Below are 25,721 nucleotides of genomic sequence, written 5' to 3'. Positions count from 1 at the left end.
CTAACCTTTCCAAAGAATAGGTAGGGGCAAAATGCAAAAGTCCAGTAACTATACAAACAAGAATGTAAAGACCCAGAGATTTCTTCTCTGCCTTCACCACTACAGAGTAGGCTTTATGATGCACTCTAGGCCATGGGTAGGCAAACTAAGGCCCGGGGGCCGGATCCGGCCCAATAGCCTTCTAAATCTGGCCCACGGGCGGTCCGGGAATCAGTGTGTTTTTACATGAGTAGAATGTGTCCTTTTATTTAAAATGCACCTCTGGGTTATTTGTGGGGCATAGGAATTCGTTCCCCCCAAAATATAGTTTGACCCCCCCCCACAAGGTCTGAGGGACAGTGGACCAGCCCCCTGCTGAAAAAGTTCGCTGGCCCCTGCTCTAAGCCATGTTTGAGACAGAAGAATAAGAAAGTGGGGGGTTGAGGGGAGTTGCCAAAGTAGCAGTAGAGATGGGAAAACACGGGCAGTAAAAAGACAAACTTAACCCAAATATAGAGGTTTTGGAAACTGTTCTGTCTCCTGGAAAGTATAACTTCTGATCTGAACATAAAAATGGGTGAAATGGTTCATTGTGCAAACTTTGTGCCCTGATAGTTTAACCTGCACCCCCCACCCCCACCCCGATTTTGTTGTTTATGATGGGATGTCGGTAGAAAGCAATAAGGGAGGGTCGACATTTAAAAATATATTTGCTTTCGTAGATTTTCAACCAGTTTGACTGTCAAACGTTAAGTAATCCTGAGAGTTGTAGTTTGATGTGGGTGCAAAACATTCTTTTAGGGGTTCCCTGTCCCCACCCACAGTATTGTAGAACCCATGGTTTGTTTGTTTTTTAAGGAAAGAGAAGTAATATTAATATAGATATGCCCCTTGTTAGAAAGCAGTTGTCACACATTAGTCAGCATCAACCATATAGTTACTATATGGTATGTCAACAGCTATGGTTAGTCACCATACAAGTTAAGAATCAGTTGTTTGGAAACAGATGCAGTCCCAGCACAGTCGTATAGTAATGGTGGTTGAATATGCCTTTTAACCTGAGTCCTTTTCTTTTCTTTTCCTTTCCTTTCCTTTCCTTTCCTTTCCTTTCCTTTCCTTTCCTTTCTTTTCCTTTCCTTCTTTCTCTTTCTCCTACAGTATTTCGCCAAGGTGATATTGGAACAAATTGGTATGCCGTGCTGACGGGATCTTTGGATGTTAAAGTTTCTGATACGAGCAACCATCAGGTAAAATTACATCTCTGACATAGCTTCAATTGTCTGAAGAAAATGCTACCCTACAACTGGATAAAACTGTTGAGGGGTTTTGTCGATATTGTGCTCTTTCCCCCACCCCTCGCCACACACACACATTGACACCGGTGTCAAGTATCAAACGTCTGCAGTAGCAGTGTGAATTGCTTTCAGATGTGAAATATTTTGTGAGCGCTTCTCAATTTCTTTTCGTTACTTCTGTGGGCGAGGGACTCTGTGTCATGATCCTAACCATCTGTGACTTGGGCACTGATTCAAAAGCCAGAGTCTAGCAACCAGGGACCATCTGACTCGGAAATGTGCAGATTGCAGCCCAGAGTCAGACCCTAACAAGCCTTGCCTTCCCCTCCCAAGAAAATCATGTGTCAAACTTGCTTACCACAGATGTGTCCTAACAGAGAAAAAAAGGAAGGTGATCCAGTCCTCTACTAAAAACCAGAGGGTTGACTCTTCAGGGATTTCCATTCTTCAGCGAGGAGGCAGGGCCTGCGTAAAGGCCTGGAGCGCCTCTGCCAGTCAGAGTAGACAATTTTGAGCTGGAAAAAACCAATGATCTGTCTCCGTACGAAACAGCTTCCTATGAAGGGATCTGTATTTTTTTGATAATTTGCAAAATGCCATGTATACAAGTACTGTATTTTTCGCCCTATAGGACGCACTTTTTCCCCTCCAAAAATGAAGCGGAAATGTGTGTGCGTCCTATGGGGTGAATATTTCCCCCTCCCCCCAAATCTAGGTGTGTCCTATGGGCCGGAGCGTCCAATAGGCCGAAAAATACGGTAAATACTGGGGGGGGGGGAGTGGACAATTAAGATGGAGCTGAACTGAAAGTGTGTGTGTGTGGGGGGAAATATCACTTTTGTTTGTCTCTGAAAACAGCTGTCTAATGTTATATGGCTGATTTTTATGGGGACAGAAGTTGAAGCAGCAAGGGAGGAACTCAGCAGATATTGGTATAGTGTTGGAATCCTCTTGGGTTTTCATGCTCTTCCTGTACAGGTCTCAGTGATGGTTGGACGCAGTATGCTTCTGAATTTCAGCCGCTGGGAATCACACATGGGAAGAGTGCTGTGTGGGCTCAGGTCATGCTTATGGGCTTCTCATGGGCATTTGGTGGCCCACCTTGAGAACATGAAGGTGGTCTAGATGGGCCACTAGCTCTTCTTACACTCCTAACTTCTGGCTTCTCATATGCACTGGCATCTCATATGCTTAACATTTTAAACCAAAGGATCTAAGCTTTCCCCCCCTGGAAAAAATGGTGGGGGAACTCGCCTCAAAGTTTGTTTATTGCGGGCCCAGTGGCAGCGCCACCTCCCTCCCCATGCAGTGGCTAAATGTAAGATGTGATCCATAAACTCAAGCAGACCACGATCTGGGTTAGAAATGGCCACAACTTTACGGGGACGCTGGTAGTGCTGTGGTTTAAACTACTGTGCTGCTTGGACTTGCCGATCGGAAGGTTGGCTGTTCGAGGCCCCGCTACGGCGTGAGCTCCTGTTGTTCAGTCCCAGTTTCTGCCTACTTAGCAGTTCGAAAGCATGCAGTACAAGTAGATAAATAGGTACCACTCCGGTGGGAAGGTAAAGGATGTTTTTGTGTGCTGCTCTGGCTTCGCCAGAAGTGGCTTAGTCATGCTGGCGACATGACCCGGAAAAACTGTCTGCAGAAGCGGACAAACGCCGGCTCCCTCGGCCTGTAAAGTGAAATGAGCGCCGCAACTCCAGAGTCGTTCGCAACTGGACTTGACTGTCAGGGGTCCCTTTACCTTATTGATTACAGATATAGGTGGATTTTTGGCTCACGTGTTGGGTGTATATCCATTCCAGCCTGCCCGCCCTCGACAAAACAACTACCGTATTTTTCGCTCTATAAGACGCACCAGACCATAAGACGCACCTAGTATTTGGAGGAGGAAAACAAGAAGAAAAAAATTCTGAATCCCAGAAGCCAGAACAGCAAGAGGGATCACTGTGCAGCGAAAGCAGCGATCCCTCTTTCTGTTCTGGCTTCTGGGATAGCTGTGCAGCCTGCATTCGCTCCATAAGACACACACACATTTCCCCTTACTTTTTACGAGGGAAAAAGTGAGTCTTATAGAGCAAAAAATACGGTAATTGTTTAAAGTAAGGGAACTCAGTTCCTGCTTAAAAATAAAAAAAACCCAACCTGGATATAAGTGTACTAGAAATCACCCCCCTCCAGTTTAGACATGAATTATACAGTGGTACCTCGGCTTTCAAACGTAATCCATTCTGGAAGTCCATTCGAGATCTGAAACGTTTGAAAACCAAAAGCGGAAGCCTCAAAATGGAAGCCTCAATACGGAAAAACTCAAAACAGAAGCCGTGTTTCCTGTTCAACTTCCGAGGAGCATTTGAAAACCGAGGCATTTACTTCCGGGTTTTTGGCGTTTGCGTTCCGAAACGTTCGACTACGGAGGCGTTTGAAAGCCGAGGTACCGCTGTACCAGCAGTTGGTTTAGGGAAATAATAAACTCAGAATTTCACAGGCAAGTGTAATGCTGGATTGTATGAATATCTGTAGAATGATGGCATGCCACAAGAGGGCAGTACGAGAATGCATTAAGATTTTTTCCTTTTCTTTTTTTTTAATCGCATGAAAATAGGCCGACTTAAGTGCCCATGCAGTTATAGAATTTTTCTTTCTATGGGAAGTCGTGCTTGTTTATGGGACCAAACCTACAAAGTTTACGAGGCAATAAAATCTAGCCTACCTAAATCTCTGTGGGCATACTATGGCTGTCCAAGTAGGATAGCAATGGCAGTTCATGGGTACTGGTTTGGCCATATTAGGGGTGGCAATCACTTCTTCTTCTTCTTGTCATCTTATTATTTTTATTATTATTAAACTTGTATACCACCGTATACCCGCAGGTCTCAGGGCAGTTCACGAAACATGAAGTCACAACTGCCCATCTGATTTTGCCACTGTTGGTATAAGCAAGGAGATGGTTGGCATTCTGGCCATGTGCAGTGTGGGATAGAGGCGGCAGACCATTTTAGACATGTCCAATTGACGCATATGTCCTTTTGGATCCAGAAGAGGGCAGAACGAGGTGCTGGGGCGGAAAGGGGCCGACCTGTACGTGGGGGTAAGACATGGAACCCCCACCCAAAATGGCTCCTTCGTTGCACTTGGTAGAAGAAGCAAAATACAGTGGTACCTTGGTTTACAAACTTAATCCGTTCCAGAAGTCCGTTCTTAAACCAAAACCATTCTTAAACTGAGGCGCGCTTTCCCTAATGAGGCCTTCCGCCGCCGGTGCCCTTCCACCGTTCGGATTCCGTTCTTAGACTGAGGTAATGTTCTCAAACCAAGACACTATTTCCGGTTTTGCGGAGCTTGTAAACCAAATCGTTCTTAAACCGGACTGTTCTCAAACTGAGGTACCACTGTAAGTTTGGGAACTGGCAGGGGGCGGAGAGGCAGCAGAAGCATATAGACAGCAGGTGGAATGCCTGCGATTCGACCTGTCAGTCACCCAGCATCTTGTTATAGGCATTTTAGAAGTATCAGATAAAGCAGAGAGGAGGAACCTGTGAGCCTTCCAGATGTTACCAGGCTGCCGCTCACGTTACTCTTGATAATTGTTCATGCTGGTTGGAGTTGATGGGAGTTATATAAGGAGGACCACAGGCTCCCCAGCCCAGAAATAAAGGATAAATGCTAAGCATTTTTTCAGGATGGAGAAAAACCTGAAAGGGTTTCCAAGAGGCAAATCGTTCTGCTTGCCTACTCCCCTCCCCCCAAAGAAAAAAGAATGATTGTTGCGCTTCTTAAGACCTTTTCTGTGTAAAGATACTGTATAGGCTTTATGTGCTGGTTAACAGACAATAGCTTATTGGGATCAAAGGGGTCTAACATTCAAGTATTTCCCCCTAAGATATAGAATATCAGCTTTTGAAGTTTTTCTCCACCTCCCATTCCCACTTCAAGCAATTTGTAACCTTTGTGGCCCAGAGAAGACAATAAATGAGTTAGGACAGGCTGGACATTCAAGATTATGGTGCAGTTTGTTGAATACACCGTGTGAAATAAATTTGCCTGGTGGTACAGTAAAATAAATGGCCTTTAACAGCACAAGCCTACTCAGAAGTAAGCCTCACTGAGATCAGTTGAAATTTACTCCCTAGAAAGTATGGACCACAGCTTAAAAAAAAATAAAAAATCCCGTTTTTGTAGGTTGCTGTAAAGGTAAAGGGACCCCTGACCATTAGGTCCAGTCGTGGCCGACTCTGGGGTTGCGGCGCTCATCTCGATTTATTGGCCGAGGGAGCCGGCATACAGCTTCCGGGTCATGTGGCCAGCATGACTAAGCCGCTTCTGGTGAACCAGAGCAGGGCACGGAAACGCCGTTTACCTTCCCGTCGGAGCAGTACCTATTTATCTACTTGCACTTTGACGTGCTTTCGAACTGCTAGGTTGGCAGGAGCAGGGACCGAGCAACAGGAGCTCACCCCATCGCGGGGATTCGAACCACCGGCCTTCTGATTGGCAAGTCCTAGGCACTGTGGTTTAACCCTCAGGTTGCTGTAGGAAAGGGTATAAATAAATTATGTAGGATGGCTGTCATTGTTAGTCATACATTGAGTTCTGGCTGGACAAAACCCATAAATTAGAAAGTAAGAAGCTTAGCATCACATGCAAGGCACATTTATTGGGTGGGTGGGTATAATTTTCCTCAGTTTCTTAAATTTCACATACAGAGCTCCCTTATTTGCTAGTTTTAAATATTTCTACAGTAAATTGCTTTTTAAGCAGGTTTCAAGCTAATCATGGCTTGGATTGGCTCTCCAAGTTGGGGCTGGGCAGTATTGCTTTGCAGTGCTTCCAATCCTGTTTGGATAGTTGACTCCAGAAAGTGTTGCTTGGGACCCTTCACTGTGAGGTTCCATGGGGTTTAATCTTGCATCCCATGCTGTTTGAAATGACATGCAGTGAAAGCATTGCGATCATCTTCTGACCTAATAAACCTAATACAGTCATACCTTGGTTTTCGAGCAGAATGTGTTCCGGAAGTCCGTTCAACTTCCGAAATGTTCGGAAACCAAGGCACAGCTTCTGATTGGCTTCCGATTGCGCAGGCACGCCGGAAACAATAACAGAAGCCCAGTGCCGGATATATGTATAAGCTAAACAAGCTACTGTATAGCTTAGGGCCCTGCTCTCTTGGCCCCCCCCCAATATACTACTTCTTCATTGTATTTCATTTTTTTTTTTAATTTTTATTAGGTTTTCACATTTTATATAGACAACAACAAAACACAAAAACAAACAAACAGAAAAAACAACAAACATATATAATTTCTGAAAAACTTATTTTCTGACCCTGGTCGTTGACTTCCCCCCACCCCCTCCCTTGCATCCCTATTCCCAAATTTATATCAGCAAATTGGCATTTCTCCTCTTATCCATCTTAATATTAGTCCTTTTATAGAGAAAAGCAAAAATAAATTTTTTCTAAGTTGGACCTCAGTTCCCTTCCATCGATTTCCCATTTTGTCTTGAATGATAATCTTATTAACTAAACCCCCTGGTCTTGAGTGTTGTTAAAATTAGATCCTTCCCTCCCTCCCATCCCCGATTTGCGTCCCTTCCCAAAACATGTCCAAAATAACAGTTCTTAGCCTGGGTTCCTCACGTCCGAGGCTCTCAAGTCTCTTTCAGTCCCTCTCCGCCGGTCTTGTTGGTAATCCTTTATGTCGGTCATCGGATCTCGAAAGAATTCTTTCACAATCAGTCCATAGTCTCTTCCCATATTTAAAGACAGCTGCTGAAGAATTTCCACAAGGTATGAATCTTGAAGGTAATCAAAGTCAGAGTCTATGTGGAGGCCCCAATTATATTTCTTTATTCCAAATTCCTGAATTTCATAAACTCCCAGGGCCTCCACTTTCGTCTTCTGCATCTTTCGTAGACTTGTAGTAGATTTAATCCAATAGTCTCCTTGCTTATATTCCGCAGGTGTCAGCTTCTGGTTAGTGTTTCCCACATCACTTCTTCTCTTTCTTGTTTTGTCTTCTCCTCTTCTTTAGTTATCATTTCTGGTTCAGCTGTGGATTCTTTCTCATTCAGGTCCTCGTTACATTCAGCAGAACTGCTTGTTTCAGAAGTCAAGGTCATCAATTGTTTGCTCATAGCTGTAGTCTGCTCTTGTAAGATTCCCACCAAATAGAACATCCTTTCAATTTCCCCCAGTATCTTTCCATCCACAGCCATTGTAATTCCACAGAATTCCCCCTAGAGGGAATCTGGTTACTTAGTGTTCTTTTCTCCAACAGTCCTCTCTTGTTTTTGTTTCTTTGTTTCCAACAATTTTAGTTCAATTGTAACTCCTTTTAATCCAGAGGAATCTTAAGTAGCAATTTTTCCACTATTAACAGTCCGTTTGACAGCTTTGACAGCTGTCAGACTCTGCACCTCTTACACAAGCTCCAAAACAGGACGCTCCCGGGCCCGGGAGGGAGGGTTGTTTACAGCAGAACAAACAACTTCCAACACTCCACTCTCCTGCTCAAAATTACTTTTCCAAATCTTGGAGGTTACTGTCTTTTTAAACTCACCCTTTACAGGGTAGGCACTCCAGCTTAGTTCTTATATCGTTGCTCTGGATCGTCTGCAAGGGGGGGGGGTGCGGACTTCCTTTTAGCACACCCCCCGATCGTCTCAAATTCAAAAGGTAAAATTCTTAAAGTCCAATTCCAATTTACTCACGGGTTCTTCTTTTCAGTCCGAATTTCAAGGAAGGAAGTCAGCGCTCTCCAGTCATGGCTCGCGGCTTCACTCAGCGGCAGTAGCGATCGACTCTCAGCACCGCGCCGTCCCCCGTATCCCCTCTGCAGCCTTTAAAAAGGCTCTTCGCGAATCAGGGGGGGCGCTTGAGGCACCCACCGAGTCTTCAGTCCGCAGGCTTCCGCGCCTGCGGTTTTTAAGGGTCCCCGTGTCGCCGGCACGGCAAAGACCCATCCACCGCTGAGCCGATTCCCTCCGGAGCTCGGAGGGAATCCGCCATTTCCAGATCGCGCCAACCCCGGAAGTCCTACTTCTTCATTGTATTTCAGTTCAACAATTACCGTATTTTTCGCTCTATAAGACGCACCAGACCACAAGATGCACCTGGTTTTTGGAGGAGGAAAACAAGGAAAAAAATATTCTGAATCTCAGAAGCCAGAACAGCAAGAGGGATTGCTGCACAGTGAAAGCAGCAATCCCTCTTGCTGTTCTGGCTTCTGGGATAGCTGCACAGCCTGCATTCGCTCCATAAGACACACACACATTTCCCCTTACTTTTTAGGAGGGAAAAGGTGAGTCTTATAGAGCAAAAAATACGGTACTTTGATAAAATACATATTTTGTTAGGTGCAAATGGCTTTATATACCTATTAGGTCCATAAATTACCAGATAGCATTCAACACAAAAAACAGTGACAATTTGTTGTTGACAAAGGACAGCTGGACATATAAAGGGCCCCATTACCTTCAGTAGTTTAGGGCCTCATCAAACCTAAATCCGGCCCTGCAGAAGCCGCATCAGATGTTTGGCTTCCAAAAAAAATTCAAAAACCAGAACACTCACTTCCGGGTTTCGATTGTTCGGGAGCTGAAACGTACGAGTACCAAGGTGTTTGACAAGCAAGGCACGACTGTATGCTATTCTACAAACTGTACAAGTCAGCCTACAACATTCATATTAGAGTTTGCAGTAAGGATCATATCCAGGGTGCTTGCCAGAACCTGATAGCTCGTGCAAGATCACCGACAACAAAACAAACAGAAAAATACCTGACTTTATAAGCATAAAATATCTACACTTACCTGCTGCTATGAATAATTTTGCAAATGAACATTACAAAACGAACATTACAAAACTGGGTGATACGGTTTTTATTTATTTATTTGAGCTCAAGGCTATCTGGTCTCCTCTTGAAACCACAACACTGACCTTTTAAAACCAAAAGGTGCCTGTAGGATTTGAGGCATTCAGGTGTGCTATGTACCGTATTTTTCGCTCTATAGGATGCACTGGACCATAGGAGGGGGAAAACGGGAGCGGAATTCTCCCCCTCTCTGCTCAGCGTCCCTTCAGCGAAGCGGCAGGCGAAACGGAGCCCCTTCCATTTTTCCTCCTGCTTCGCTGAAGGGGCGCTGCGCAGAGAGGGAAAGCTGTGCAGCGCCTCTCCAGCGAAGCGAAGCCTGGAGAGCAAGAGGGATCGGTGTGCACTGACCCCTCTCACTCTCCAGGCTTCAGGCGGGAACTCCTGCTGCGCTCCGAAGGCTTGCGGATAGCTGCCTGAAGCCCTCAGAGCTCAGCGGGAGTTCCCTGCACTCCGGGGGCTTCAGACGGCCTCAGTGAAAGCAACGTGAAGCCTCCGGAGCGCGCGCGGGGGGGGGGGAGCTCTCCCTCTGCCCTTCGGAAGCTTTGCGTTGCTATCTCTGAAGCCAAGGAGCCGGCATTCGCTCCATAAGACACACACACGTTTCCCCTTAATTTTTGAAGGGGGAAAAGTGTGTCTTATAGAGCGAAAAATACGGTAATGCGGGTTTGAGATTCGTGATGTGAACTTCACGCTTTGCCAGAATAGCAGATCTGTAGGTTGCAAAACAAACACACCTTCCAGTATGTGTGCGTGTGTTTCTAAAGCGCTTGCCTTCTTTTTCGCCGGTTCTGTGGCTGACCCAGCCATCCTGTGGCACCCAGGAGTGGGGATCCCCTGCAGCTTTTGGGGTTGCAGGCGGTTGGGGAGGGGGAAGCGTAGAGCAAGGCACCTGATAACATTCTCAAAGCCAATCCATGGGAACAGCGGGGGTTCTTTGGGAGCCATGTTAACCCGTCTATAATAGGCCCCAGGTGCCCCATTTCCCCAAGGATGGTAGATGCAGAAACAGGGAATAGAAAGAAATTAGGACTCTGAAGTCTAGGGTGTCGAATAGGCTTGCTTCCTGACCGAAGCAGATTTTGTTTTAAGCCCCTTCTTTCCTAAAACCTCAGATTCTTTTTCTTTGATATATGAACCCAGTTTCCCCCCCCTCTCCACTTCTCCATCCTGATCTGTTACTATCTAAATGGAAACTTTGATTTATGTCACCAGGTTCATGGATAGTAAAATAACAAGAAATTACGGACTTTCCTGTGTTGTTTACTGTTTCCTTTTTTTAAAAAAAGAGGTTTTCTTAGAGAAGAGAGAATTTGAGATTCTTACATCTTTTTTCCAGGAAGAAGGAAGGCAGGAACATCCCTACCTCAGTTGAAACGGGCGATATGTTGAATTCGGCTACCCTGAGTGAAACCTGTACATCTAATTTATCTTTGTTTTTGAACTGTGAATTCCCCTCTTCAGACAAAAGCAGAGAATTGGTTGTCAGCCTTATGATGAATACTATCAGGGATAGACAGTAAAGGTTATTTCTCGTAATAAACCTTATCTGAGTATGTTGCTTTATAATTGTAGGTTATGCTCTCGACCGCAAAGATCAAAACTATTGTTAAAAGCTATATATAAGTGCTGGCTTAGGGTTGCCAGCAGCTGCCCCTTCTCTTAGCTCTGCTGCTATAGCTTGTAACATCATTATGGTATATAGGAATTTAAGCAGGGGAGGGTTTTCCAGGTGGTTTTCATTCTTAATTTCTGTATGTCAGGTGCTGTTCATAGCACAGCAACAAGGGTGGCCAGCAAACCTAGCTAGGATTTGGACATGCATATAAGCTATTCGCTCTGATCTGAAACACCCACTGTCTGCCTAATCTGAAAGTATTTGAGGGCTGACAATGGCAGAACTTAAATTATGATAGGAAAAGGTGGGGTGAAATCCCTAAGTTTCACTTCTTGAGATTACCCCCTAGGTATGTCCATATTGTGTTCCTCTTAGCTCTTTCTAAAAGCTAGCCATATTGTGTTCAGCTTTCTAAGGGCCACTATCAGGGTGGATTTGATTTCACAATTTAAATCGCTAGTCATTAAGACTTGATTTAATTAATTAATTTTACAGAAAGACTTGTCTTTGCTGGTATAATCTTAATGTTTACAACTAGATGAAGGTTTCATTTTTGGAATAATAAATTTTCAGAGTAGTTTTTACAGTTCTATCAAAAATTACTGATTTGGTTATGCTTTTACAAATACATAGACAGATAGTTATGAAATTATTGTGAGGTTCAATAAGCCAGCTGTTTATATTTGGATAACTTTTCTGCTGTACTTTATTGGAAGGAGAAGAATAACCATTTACTTAATAACAGTTTAAACAATTTATTAAATTAAACAATAACATTATAGCATATGTATCCATGTTTGTTAACTGATGTGGTTAAATGGTGTGTTTTTTAGACTGAGTTTTAGCACACATGAAAAACTTAAAACAAATCCTTATTTCCTGAAGAATAGCCTTTGGACTATAATGTAACTTAAATAGAAAACTAGAAAGATTTTTCCTCCAAAAGCATTTTATTTTAAAAATCCAATTTAAATTTATAAAAATCTGATTTTTAAAATATTTTTATTTCATTGATTTTTATCCCCCCTGGCCACATATGGTGGATGTCACAAAAGGTAGCAAGATGAGACCACCCCCCCGGTCCTCCCTTCTAATTTGAGGACTGGGCGGTGGTGATAGAAAGCTATTCTCTCATAGGCAAAAATCTCTATGATTTGCATTGGGCAGACAAAATACAGGTTCATTCTGATCCTGAGCTTTAGTTCAAATGAAGACACGGTTTTGCTAAAACCCCGCTCTGCTGTGCATGACTTAGACAGGCATAGGCAAACTCGGCCCTCCAAATGTTTTGAGACTACAGTTTCCATCATCCCTGACCACTGGTCCTGTTAGCTAGGGATGATGGGAGTTGTAGTCCCAAAACATCTGAAGGGCCTAGTTTGCCTATGCCTGACTTGGAATATCTGTTTACAAGCGAAGGCTGCTGCAAATCTTTTAACAGGTCTGTGGCGTTAAACCCTCCAGAACCTAAAGGCTTATAAGTTCATGTCCCTTGAACTTCACAGGATGCTGTGACAATATGCACATTGGGAATAGGAACAGCTTTCGGAGAGTCAATTTTGGATAACACCCCTCGCCATGCCACTATTGTTACAAGGGAGAACAGCGAGCTGCTGCGGATTGAACAGAAGGATTTCAAGGCACTTTGGGAGGTAAGCTCAAAAGACTACTCGATGAATTATAACATAGGGGAGAAGACATGGAGCTTAAGGAGCCTAGCTGTGTTATTAGATGTATGTGGAATGCACAGGGAACCTTGACTAATACAGTGGTACCTTGGTTTAAGAACAGCTTAGTTTATGAACAGTTTGGATTAAGAACGCTGCAAACCCGGAAGTAGTTGTTTTGGTTTGTGAACTTTGCCTTGGAATAAGAACATGTTTCGCTTCCTGTTGAGTGTGTTCCATTTGTAAATTGAGTCCCCCACTGCTATGGGAAAGCACGCCTTGGTTTAAGGACGCTTTGGTTTTAAGAACAGACTTCCGGAACAGATTTAAGTTCGTAAACCAAGGTACCACTGTCAAAATTTGTTGTTAGGCCGGCTCTGAAAGTATGTGTTTGTTACATAAAACAAGAATATATTAACATACATACAGGTAATTGCTGAAAGAAGGTGACATATTTGTACCAATGTTATGAAACTTAACAGGTCGTAACATACTAGTTCATAATGTGGAAAAATATATATATGGTTGCCCTTTCTTAAAAAAATAACCACCAATGGCCATTTCTTCATATAGTTGTCTGTTTGTGTACTGTTGTAACATCACATAAAATAAATCGGTTCAGTCATTAAAGCAATCTCCCATTTTCTCTTGAGCCCTAAGAAATTACTGAATTTTTGTAGTTTTATCAGTGCCTGCTCCACACAGGCCTCAATTGCACTCACCTCTAAGCCGAAACATGGCTTAGCAAGAGTGAACAGCCAGGGCAGAAATCACAGCCTCTCTGCTCGTCCCTTGGTCCTGACTTCCTACCCAGAGCTAAGCCATGGATTGGCTTAGCATTACATCCAAACCATGGTTTGCGGTTTGGCTCCCCTCCCGCTGCCAACAAGCCTTGAACCGTAAGCCAGAATAAACTTTGATTACAGCTTGTGGTTTATTGGGAGAGAAACAAACCATGGGTCTGGGTTTCCGATGTAACAATAAACTGAACAATGGCTTATTTCTGGGTAGCACGGGGGTAGCAGGACCAGGAGAGGAACAAAGCAGCCATGGCTTTTGCTCTGGGTACCTGTATGCTTGCTCATCCTTGCTTAACCATGGGTTGGCTTTTAGTGTTGCGTGCAAACTGGACCATATTTTTGCTGCCATCCATGAATCAAATATTTATTTTAAATCCACTGATACTAGTTTTCCTTTAGTTTATGATAACGAGGAGGAAGATTTTGAATTTGTTTGATGCTTTTTACAATAAGCAAGATTTAAAATGCAAAAATGCCACTAACAGAGAGCAGTGGAAGCATATGTAACGTTAGGTAACCAAATAAGATGAAATTATGTGGTTTTAAGAAATTTTGCAGAGGTGTAGCTATTTTATCTCCCCACTCACACACCCTAGTTTGCTAACTAGTGTTTCCTATGAACATTCCATGACATAGTTTTTCGTTTTAATTAGCTAGCTTTCCATACTTAATTTGCTGAAATGAAAATGGCTTTGTATTAAACACCTGTAGTGTTAAAACGGCCTTTTATCTGCAACATGACTTTTTATTTGGCAAACTTTGATTTTCTTCTGTTGCGCTGCCCCAGAAGTATGGATGCCGCTACCTATTTCTCATATTGTGGGGAGAATCCTGATGTCAGACCTTTGTTGAAGTTTAGAATTGGCAGTAAGATGAAATCAATGAAATTGAGAGTACATGGGTGAGAAACCGTTGAAGCTCTTGCTTCTTTTAATTAGTCACGTCTTCATGCTCAAGAAGCATCATTCATGTGTTGACGTACTAATCTGGCAGGCATTTCAGAGAAAGCACTTTCAAGGTTTTAAAATGTGACCTAAAAAGTACTGGGAAAGGCATATTTGTTTCTCACTAAGAGCTGCATAGCCTGTAGACCTTACATCACTGAGAAGGGACTCTTGCTTTACATGGGATTCCATAGAAGCGATAACAGTCTACTTTTTACCTGTCAGGCTATACGATACAGAACCAAAAATCTATTATCAATCCATTGTTGCTCAGTTTTGGGAAAGGTTACTTAATGTGCATGAGGCCATGTACCTGATAGCATCTTAGCCCTAGGTGCAAGAAATCTGAGTTTGACACTAATTCCCTGGCCAACATTTGATGTCAGATTGTGGAAAGAGAGTTGGCCTTTTGGCTCTAGGCATGTTTGGACAGCACCTGATTCTTGCGTCTTGTTCTTCAAAGGTCACCCTGCAGTATGACTATGTGACAGCATCAGAACAAACACTCTCTACTGGTTTCTTTGCATTTTATTTAGCTCAAATTATACTTTCGTCTTTATAAATGCCGTATTGTCATGCTCTAGGTAGAAATTGCAAATATTGCAGGTGGTATTCAACTAAATATGTGCACTAGGTCAACGGGATTTCTTTCCCCCATCCCTGCATTTATTCTGCACCATCTACAAAGCTGCTCCAAAGGCTTGAAGAACCCCCAGAACAAATTTAGAGGGCGTTGGGAGGAGGTTGAGAAGGGGAGAGAATGTTCCATTGCACAAGGAGAACTGGCAGAACATTCACCGTAATGCTATGTTGAATACAACCCTCAATGCCTGCTTGAGGAACTTAACCAACTGTAGAGGATAGTGGTTCAGTTCAGAACTATGAGAACTGGAATAAACGTTGAGCTTCCATGCTCCTGGTCACTTCTGGCTTATTTATTTAATTCATTATTTGTACAGTGGTACCTTGGGTTACATACGCTTCAGGTTACATACGCTTCAGGTTACAGACTCAGCTAACCCAGAAATAGTGCTTCAGGTTAAGAACTTTGCTTCAGGATGAGAACAGAAATCGTGCTCCGGCAGTGGGAGGCCCCATTAGCTAAAGTGGTGCTTCAGGTTAAGAACAGTTTCAGGTTAAGAATGGACCTCCGGAATGAATTAAATACTTAACCCAAGGTACTACTGTATTTGGCTTTTGGAAGGAGTACCCAAAGTGGCTCAAGTCCCTGATAAAATATGACAGGAGCAGACGTGGTGGTGTCTTCATCTGCGCCCCTCCTTCCCTTCCTGAGTCTTTGCATAGGGCAGTTGTCCTTTTTGGCAAACCATAGTTTGCCACTGCATTTGAAATAACAAACCATAGTTTCATCTTAATGGTTTCCCTGCTATTAATTTTCAACATGATATCAAAACAACCAATATTATCCTTCTGGCAGCAATTATTAGCGAAAATAGCTGTCTCCTCCCGCATTGTCTACTTCTGTTTGAATAACACCCAGCCGATGAACATCTGCTTAGCCATGGATCATGTTCTTCCTCAGAGACATCTAGTTTTACAAAGGCAGCTGTTGAAGCAGCTTGTTAAAAAGTGAAACATTGGGTTTTAAGATGCCCGATCCCTTATCTGCAAACCACGAAACTCTAAAACTGGTGAGCTCATGAATCCTTAGGCTTTTAATTTTTAAATTGCACCAAGTTTAGAACGACAGGCTGCTCTCTGCAGGCTTTGAAATTGGCTTCAAAGGAATACAAATCCAAAACACAGTATTATTATTATTATTATTATCATTTAGATTTAGATTCCATCCTCCAGTCCAGAGGTTCATGATAGACTATAAAATGTATAACCAGTATAAAAGCCATGGAAAAAATATATCAAAAAACCCGAAGTACTAAAACAAAAAAGAACCAGAAATTACAAGCAGTCTAGCAACCAGTCTAAAAGCTCTCAACCACAATATACATAAAAGAGGAGCTTTTGACCGCTTGCTTTTGGGAAGAAAGGATAGCAGAAAATGAGTTTATTTGTACACATTGCAGGATGTTGCAGTCGCTCTGCTCACTCTGTGCCCATGCATTTTCCTTCAGTTCAATCACATAAATTCAGACAGGAAGGGAGTGAATCCACTAAGAGTTTTACTTATTTTTAGTGCTTACTTTCCGTAGTGTCCCTATGCATAGCTTGGAACTTCCCCGAAGTGACAGCAGAAAAAAACAAACATGTTTACTCTTACGTGGAATAAAGAAATAATAGTTTGGCGCAATTGGAATCCGTGGATAAGAGCCTGTGTACAAGACGTTACCAGAGTGTTTTCCAGGGAGTGATAAGAGCAAGTTTTCTTCCTTGGTTATTTGGAAAGAGATCACGACAGGACTTCGACGGTGGTCTGGCTCTTCCTTTTGGCTAGGTATAGTAGCAATGAACTGAGAAATTTGATAAGTGCTGCCATATCTCATTTTCTTTTGATTGTTATGTGTGTGTCTCTTGCTAAGCCGTAAATCTGAAAATTTAATTTCCTGAGCCAGCCTAAAAGCAACAACAACCCATAGCAGAAATGTGTGGCTTTAAAAAACAACAACAAATTGCACGGTGCTGGAACGGTTACATAACATCAGATTCGAATGCTTTTTGAAAGGATCAGGAAGATTTCTTAAAACCAAAATACGATTAAAGGCCTTGACTCAAATATACCACTCATCTGAAGTCTAGATCCTTACGTACATAGCTTTTAAAGAGAATGCCAGTATTATACCTACATTTTTTAATATACACTAATGAGAATTCTGTTTGCAGCTCAGGAAGCAGATTAGACAGTACAGTTTAATAAGCTTTGTGATTGGAAGGATGAAGTCTACTCCACATTTCAAAAAATCCTGATATATTATGGTGGTGTCTAATGGCTACGGTGTTGCAGTGGTGCTGATGATGAAATGGACTTTTCGCTTATATTTGCATATATTTAAATTTGGATTTTTATAATATTGTACCATGCCGTGAGATTGGTGTCAATGAGGAATGGTTTAGAACTATACGAAACAAAGCCTAATTTCAGTCATGTATTTTAGATATTTGTCTAAACAGTACTAGGCACTTCAGCTGCTTTTGAAATGTTCTAGGGGATGTTTGTGTGTGTTTAATTGAAGGCTTAATTGAAATAAGGCTTTATAATGATGCCGTTCCTGTTCCTGTGGATATTTGAAATGAATGACTCAAATGTACAGTACTGTTGACCATTTGACCATTTGTTTGATCATTAGCAGATTGGACATAGTATGTGTTAATTACAATTTAAATGCAACTAGAAGTAGCTACTTTACAACAGTAGCTGTGGTTTGAGGAGCAGTTGGAGTGCTGTGTCAGTAAAATATAACTTATATTTCCCCCTTATTTTTTTTTTCTTCTTCTTCTTCTTCTTCTTCTTCTTCTTCTTCTTCTTCTTCCTTTCAAGCGTTGCACGTCAGCGAGTGTTTTACAGTTCATTTGCGAAAGAGATTAAACTTGATATAAGACCTGAAATATTGCAGTAAAAATTCAAGAGGAACTTTCGATTCTAAGGCTAGCCACTCGAAATTACTGGGTTGATTTATGGGGTGCTGTTTTGTCAGTTTATTACACAGTAATCAACTCCAGAGATCTTTGCTAGGATTTAGTGATTTCTCCCTAGGCAAGCCCTGTACAGATACAAAACCCAGAGAGTTAATAAAGTGAGGAATATTGGGTTTTATGGGATGATCATGTGATTTCAAGTAGTAAAGTGTTTAGAGACCCTCAGAAGCACTAAAAACACAGCCAAGAAGCAGGCAGCTGCTCTGTAGACACTTAACTGACACGCTCTGTGTAGACTGCTCTGATTCATCTGTTTGTTGTTGTTGTTTAGTCGCGCCCGACTCTTTGTGACCCCATGGACCAGAGCACACCAGGCACTCCTGTCTTCCACTGCCTCTCGCAGTTTGGTCGAACTCATGTTAGTAGTAGTAGTAACAACAACAACAACAACAACAACAACAACAACAACAACAACAACATTATTTGTACGCCACCCATCTGGTTGGGCTTCCCCAGCCACTCTGGGCGGCTTTCAACAAAATATTAAAATACAGTAATGCATCAAACATTAAAAGCTTCCCTAAACAGGGCTGCCTTCAGATGTCTTCTGAAAGTCTGGTAATTGTTGTTTTCTTTGACATCTGGTGGGAGGGCGTTCCACAGGGCGGGTGCCACTACCGAGAAGGCCCTCTGCCTGGTTCCCTGTAACTTGGCTTCTCACAGTGAGGGAACCGCCAGAAGGCCCTCGGTGCTGGACCTCAGTGTCCGGGCAGAATGATGGGGGTGGAGACGCTCCTTCAGATATACTGGACCGAGGCCGTTTAGGGCTTTAAAGGTCAGCACCAACACTTTGAATTGTGCTCTGAAACATACTATGGAAAACATGGACTTAATAGACATTTGGAGAACAAGGAACCCTCTTGAGAGAGAGGGAACCTTTTTCTCCCAAGCAAAGATGACCTGGACCAGAATTGATCAAATTTGGGTTACTAGTGGAATGGCTCCGAAGATCAAGAAGGTAGAAATCTGCCCAAAAACCTGCTCCGACCATAACGCCGTGAAGATGGAAATGAAACTTACATCAACTGGTCAGTTTAGATGGAGGATGAATGACGCCCTGTTTCGAGATAAGGAAATCCACATGAAGGCCCAAAAAACTTTAAAGGACTATTTTGAAATAAATCTAAAGGGTGATGTGGAAAAGAGAGTGATCTGGGACGCAAGTAAAGCTGTGATGCGAGGTTTCTTGATTCAACAAAATTCAATAAGGAAGAGAAAGCAGAATGAAAAAAAGGAAAATTTTTTGGAAAAGATAAAGGAAGGAGAGAAAAAATTAAGGTCAAAACCAAAGTCCCAGGAGATATTGAGAGAGATCAAGCTATACCAAACACAATATATGGAATTGATGAATCAACAGATAGAATGGAAGATAAAGCAAATGAAACAGAAGACATTCGAATCGGCAGATAAATGTGGTAAACTGTTGGCATGGCAACTGAAGAAAAGGCAAAAATTAAATACAGTTACAAGCCTAGAAGTGGACGGAAAGAACATATCTAAACCCAATGAGATTAGAAATTGTTTTTTGAGTTATTTTAAAAAACTTTATTCCCAAGGGTTACAAAATGAAGAAGATATAGATAAATTCCTTAGTAAATTTGGATTACAAAAGATCTCTCAACAAAGTAAGGTGGACTTGAACCAGAGAATAACAGAACAAGAGATAGAGGGCGCCATTCAGAACATGCAATTGGGCAAATCTCCAGAGCCAGATGGACTGACTTCCAGATATTATAAATCTTTGAAGGAGTGGTTGATACAACCGTTAAAGGAAGTTTGCAACGAGATCTTAGAAGGAAAAAGGGCACCTGAATCGTGGAAAGAAGCATATATTTCACTCATACCAAAGACAGAGACTGAAAAGACTCAACTGAAGAACTACCGCCCAATATCATTACTTAATGTGGATTACAAAATTTTTGCTGACATTTTAGCAAAAAGATTTAAAAAAGTATTGATGGAGAAGATTCATAGGGACCAAGCAGGCTTTCTCCCAAAAAGACACTTATCAGACAATGTAAGGAATATAATAGACATTTTGGAAAAGCTAGAGGTGAATATAAATACTAAGGCAGTTTTAATATTTGTGGACGCGGAGAAAGCCTTTGACAATATCTCTTGGAGCTTTATGAAAAAGAATCTTCATGGGATGGGGGTAGGGCAAGGATTTGAAAATGGTATGGGTGCAATATATTCTGAACAAAAAGCTAAGTTGATTGTAAATAATGTAATAACTGAGGAACTCAAGATAGAAAAAGGAACACGACAGGGGTGCCCAATTTCCCCATTGCTTTTTATTTCGGTTCTGGAGGTGTTGCTGAATATGATTAGAGAGGACCAGCAGGTTAAAGGTGTAAAGGTCGGAGCTAAACATTACAAATTAAGAGCATTCGCAGATGATCTTGTATTGACTTTGCAAGAGCCAAACACTAGTACGAAAAGGGTGTTAGAAATAATCCAACAATTTGGACAGGTAGCTGGATTTAAATTGAATAAACAAAAAACCAAAGTCTTAGGGAAAAACTTAACAGATATGGAGAAGAATAAGTTTCAAGAAGAGACAGGTTTGATGGTGGTTAAGAAGGTGAAATACCTAGGGGTACATTTGACATCTAAAAATCTGAATTTGTATAAGGACAACTGTCAGGGAACTGACATCAGAGGAAAGGGAGTTGGTAGGGCTCCCAGAGACTGGGAGAAAGTCAGCAGCCAAAGCAGGGACCAGCAGGGGGAGCGAGGGGTCTCTGGAGGAGGATCTCAGTAATGCTGAGAGAGACGCAGCAGCCCAGGCAGGAAACAGCGGGGGAGAGAAAGGGGTGAGAGACACGTCCAGCGAAAATAGCGGGGAGGTGTCAGAAGCAACTGTAGGGAGACCCATTCTTCGCCGGAAGCTGCCACGTCGTGAGTCCAGGAGACGCGTTTCCGTTAAGGAACTTCTTTGCTGGAAACGTTTCCGCAGGCAGCCACTGTCAGACTCTACTAGTGACTAGAGCAGACATGTCTGAGGAGCTCTGTCACACACAGAGGTTTGTGGAGCCGCACAAACTCTGAGGGGGCACAATTTTAAGCACAAGCAGCTAATCATCCCCTGATAGCAGTCTGACAGTCTCTGTACGCTGCCTGTGCAGGAGAAAGCATCATGAGCAACCCAGCCGGAACCGGAGAGGCAGGGGTTGGAGCTGGTCCAAGCTTGGAAGAAAGGTATCAAGCTCTGGAGGTCCAACTTGCGCTGCAGACGGCGAGGCTCGAGGAGAGAAGGGCTCAGGATGCAGACAAAAGGGGAGAACCACTCAGTTCCCCAGAAAGGTACCAGGATTGGTGCAGAAGTTTGGGGGGGACCCCAAGGATTACCATGCCTTTAGGACAGAGATGCAATATGCCCTTAATGTGCAGTTTGATGAGTTCCCTGATGAGGAATCGCGAGTTGCTTTCGTAATTGGGCATCTTGAGAGGGGGGCGCGAGACTGGGTTCGACCCCTGATGGCAACGCACAATGATATCCTAAAGGACACTATGAAGTTCTTTCGTGCAATGGATATCATGTTTTCCAGCGATATTGAGGAAGGGGTGGTGCGCAGACAGCTAATGGCTTGCAAGCAGGGAAGCAGATCTGTCCGTGAGTACTGGACTGAATTTACCATGCTGATTCACAGATTGGGGTGGGATTTATCGGCGGCACCCATTCAGATGCTATTTGAAGAAGGTCTTTCTTCGGCTGTGAAAGACGAGCTGTCCCGGAGCCCCAGGGCGGTGTCTATGGATCAGCTGACCAAATCTGCGCTGACCATTGGAGCGCGCCAGGAGGCAAGAGCCTTGGAGAGGCGGGAAGGGAGAGGGGAACGTTGGAAGGAGTTCCGCATTCCAGACATTCCTGAGCCAGCTTTCCCGCCGGCAGAGCCGATGGAAATCGGAACAGCCCGCGCGCGCGCAGTTTCAAAGCCCAGTGAGGGGGCTAAGAAGGAGGGAAAAGGAGCCCGGAAATGCTATCTCTGCCAACAGCCAGGCCACTTTGCCAGAGTCTGCCCCCAGAGGAAGGAATGGCAAGGGATGGTGGGAGCTGTTGAGGGGGGAGAGCAGGGAGAAACGGAGCATGTAAAAGCCAACGCCTGGTTGCCACCGTCAGGGCACTGCAGCCAGGCCAAAGAGCAGTGAAAGTGCCCATGCCAGAAGCTCCTCGACCTGCTCTAGTGATTGAAGTGTCGCTAGAGCTGCAAAATGGACACCCCCTAAAAATAAAGGCGCTGTTGGACTCAGGCAGCTCCTGCAATTTTATGAGCAAGGAGTTTGCTGCTGAACACCAGATACAGACTATCCCTTTAAGCAACCCCCTGCAGGTGACCACGATCGATGGCAGGGAACTGTTGGGAGGAGGAGTCAGCTTGCAGACCGTTCCAATGATAATGAGGGTGGCAAGGCACACAGAACTGATAGCGTTTAATGTGGCCACCTTGGGAGGCGCTCCCATTATTTTGGGAATGAGCTGGCTAGCCCTACATGATCCGCTGGTGGGCTGGCATCAAAGAGTGGTTTCCTTCGGTTCAGCACATTGTTTAGAACACTGCAGGGGGGAAAAGGGGTTAGCAGGGGCCCAAGCCACCCTGGCAGGGACTGAAGTAATGGAGAAGGGGAAGGTGCCACCACAGTATGCTGATCTCAGCGACGTGTTCAGCGAGAAGGAAGCTGACCAACTACCCCCGCATAGGCCCTTTGATTGCCAGATCAATTTACTCCCTGGAGCACAGCTTCCTGTAGGCAAGTTGTATGCCATGTCAGACAGGGAAATGCAGCAGTTGCGAGAGTTCATTGACAAGAACCTGAAGAGAGGCTTCATCAGAGAGTCCAAGGCAGCGGGGGGTAGCCCAGTGTTTTTTGTGGATAAAAAGCACACGGACAAGCCGAGACTTGTATGTGATTTCAGGCGGTTAAATGCAGTGACAGAGCCGGCGGCTTTTCCTATGCCCAGGATTGATGATATTTTGACCAGGGTGCGGAAAGGAAAGATTTTTACAAAGCTGGACCTAAGGGGGGCGTACAACCTGATACGTATAAGGAAAGGGGATGAATGGAAGACCACCATGTTCACCCCTTTGGGGGCATTTGAATACCTCGTTATGCCTTTTGGATTACAAACAGGCTCCGCGTGTTTTCAAGCCTTCATGAACCACGTACTGGGGCCTTTGCTCTACAAGAATTGCATGGCCTTCTTAGATGACGTGTTGGTGTATTCGGAGAATGAGGAGCAACATGTGAGAGACGTCAGAGAAGTGTTGAGCAGGCTGCAAGCCAACAGGCTGTGGGTGAAACTGGAGAAGTGTCAGTTTCATACCAAGGAGGTGGAATTCCTGGGGTACCGCTTGTCAGACAAGGGGTTGGCCATGGACCCCGGCAAGGTTCAAGCAGTGCTGGAATGGAAAACACCCAAAACCAAGAAGGATGTGCAGAGGTTCCTAGGGTTTGGAAACTTTTATCGTAAGTTCATCCGAAACTTCGCCCACCTGACGGCGCCCATCACGGACTGTCTCAGCAGTAAAAAGAAGTTTGTTTGGACGGGGGAGGCGGAGCGAGCGTTTGAGGAACTGAAAAGGGCCTTCGCCTCTGATGAACAACTTCTGCATGTGGATTTACAAAAAAAGCTGAGGGTCGAAACAGACGCTTCTGACAGAGCCATAGGGGCGGTGCTTCTTCTGCAGCCGGGGAAGGAGGAGTCAGAGTGGCGACCGTGTGCCTTCTTTTCGCGAAAGCTGAACAAATCCGAGAGGAACTACACGGTGTACGACCGGGAACTTCTTGCGATTCATGAGGCTTTCCGGAGATGGAGGCACCTGCTAATTGGTGCACAACATAAGGTGCAAGTGTGCACGGACCATAAGAATCTAGAGTATTGGAGAACTGCGCGAGTGCTCAACCAACGGCAGTTGAGATGGGCCCAGGAGTTCTCCAAATTTAACTTTGAGATTTGTTACGTGCCAGGCCCAGAGAACGTTAGGGCGGACGCTCTCTCACGCAAACCTGAATATTTGGAGGGGGAGGGAGCACCCGAAGAGACCCATGTCATTCCCGAGGACCGCTGGGTGTGTGGGGCGGCATTGGTGGGGCAAAGGGAACTGGTAGAGGGAACGGTGCAGGATGAATACGCCCAGGACAAACTCAGGGGTCTCAGGAGGGAGGGAGACAAACCCGGGGGTTTTGAGGAGAGAAACGGGGTGTTGTACTACAAGGGAGCGTTATATATACCTGAAGGGGAATTGAGGGAAAAGGTACTCAAACAACTGCACGATAGCCCCACAGCAGGGCATTTTGGGCAACACAAAACCATGTGGCTGGTTACCAGGGAATTCTGGTGGCCCAAGGTCAGGGAAGATGTGCGGGAGTATGTGAGAGGGTGTGACCAATGCCAACGAGCCAAGGGGGAGAGGCGGGCACCGGCAGGTTTATTAGAACCACTACCCACGCCGGAAAGGCCATGGGAGGCAGTGGCAATAGATTTCATGACTGATCTGCCAAGGTCCAGAGGGAAAACAGCCATCATGGTTGTGGTAGACCTGTTAACCAAGATGGCCCACTTTATAGCCTGCTCACATGCGGTCACAGCGGAAGAAACCGCTAAATTGTTTGTGGAAAATGTGTTTAGGCTGCATGGCGCCCCCTTGAGGGTGGTTTCTGACCGAGGGAAACAATTTACTTCCAGGTTCTGGAGGAAGCTCATGAGCTTATTGCATGTAGAGGTGAATTTCTCAACTGCCCGTCATCCAGAAACCAACGGGCAGGCGGAAAGAGCTAATGGTGTCCTCCAGCAATATTCGAGGTGTTATGTGAATGACAGAGAGAATGATTGGGTGGAGAAGCTGGCGTTGGCAGAATTTGCCTACAACAATGCAGAGAACGTGTCCACGGGGATGAGCCCCTTTTTGGCTAATCACGGGTGTCATCCCCGAGCCTTCCCAGGAGGGGAAGGGGAGAACTGGAGCGTTCCAGCTGCAGAACAGTTCGTTGAAGAAATGGAAGCGATCCATCGCCAGCTCCAACTTAATTTAAACAGGGCGAAGGAGGAATATAAGAGGCAGGCAGACAAAACCAGAAGGGAAGGGGAAAGCATTAGGGTGGGGGACCAGGTGTGGCTGTCCACCCAAGGGTTACCATTCAAAGGGGGTTGTAAGAAGTTAAGACCCAAAAGGCTGGGCCCATTTGAAGTCACGCAGCAGGTCAACCCAGTGGCTTTCAGACTCCGGTTACCGAACCACATGAAGCTGCACCCAGTGTTCCACAGGTCGTTGCTGTCACCGTATAAAGGGGACAGAGAAGGGAGGGTCAATAGGGGACCAGCTATGGAGGAAAAAGAACACAGCTACCATGTAGCGGAGATTCTCGATTCCAGGTGGAAAGGAGATCAAGTAGAGTATTTGGTAATGTGGGAAGGGGAGCCGGAGTCGGAAAACACCTGGGTCATGGCAGAGGATGTAGATGACGAGGTTTTGATAGAAACTTTTCATCAGAGATTCCCTCGTAAACCTCAGCCAGTGGCGAGGTTCCGGAGGGAATACTTCGCCACCACCGACGAAGAAGAAAAGTTGGAGGGGTTCTCTGATTCTGAGGCGGAGGAGGATTCAGCGAGCCGGAACGAAAACCGATGGAGGGAAATGTTCGAGACGTCTGAAGATGAAGAGGATTCTTTTCGGGGTTTCAGCTCCTCACCGCCCAGAGGAGAGAGTAGGGGCGGGGGGGAAGGGGGCCCTGGAGGGGAGGTGGATGTCAGGGAACTGACATCAGAGGAAAGGGAGTTGGTAGGGCTCCCAGAGACTGGGAGAAAGTCAGCAGCCAAAGCAGGGACCAGCAGGGGGAGCGAGGGGTCTCTGGAGGAGGATCTCAGTAATGCTGAGAGAGACGCAGCAGCCCAGGCAGGAAACAGCGGGGGAGAGAAAGGGGTGAGAGACA

The 25,721-nt window shown here is 44.6% G+C and overlaps 1 protein-coding gene across 3 annotated transcripts in view; it reads left to right on the top strand.

Moving 5' to 3' along the window:
- The window catches only part of RAPGEF4 (Rap guanine nucleotide exchange factor 4), a 187,833-nt gene that overhangs the window by 18,170 nt on the left and 143,942 nt on the right, over window positions 1-25,721 (top strand). For all 3 annotated transcript variants that reach the window (XM_082230540.1, XM_082230542.1, XM_082230541.1), the window contains 2 exons: window positions 1,138-1,226; window positions 12,275-12,421. In XM_082230540.1, coding sequence (XP_082086666.1) covers window positions 1,138-1,226; window positions 12,275-12,421 — 236 coding nt within the window. The remainder of the gene's footprint in view (window positions 1-1,137; window positions 1,227-12,274; window positions 12,422-25,721) is intronic.

Source organism: Podarcis vaucheri, assembly GCF_965113315.1.
Source record: "Podarcis vaucheri genome assembly, chromosome: 1".
NCBI lineage: Eukaryota > Metazoa > Chordata > Lepidosauria > Squamata > Lacertidae > Podarcis > Podarcis vaucheri.
The sequence above is the reverse complement of the archived record's forward strand: the minus strand, read 5'-3'. Positions and strand labels throughout refer to the sequence as shown.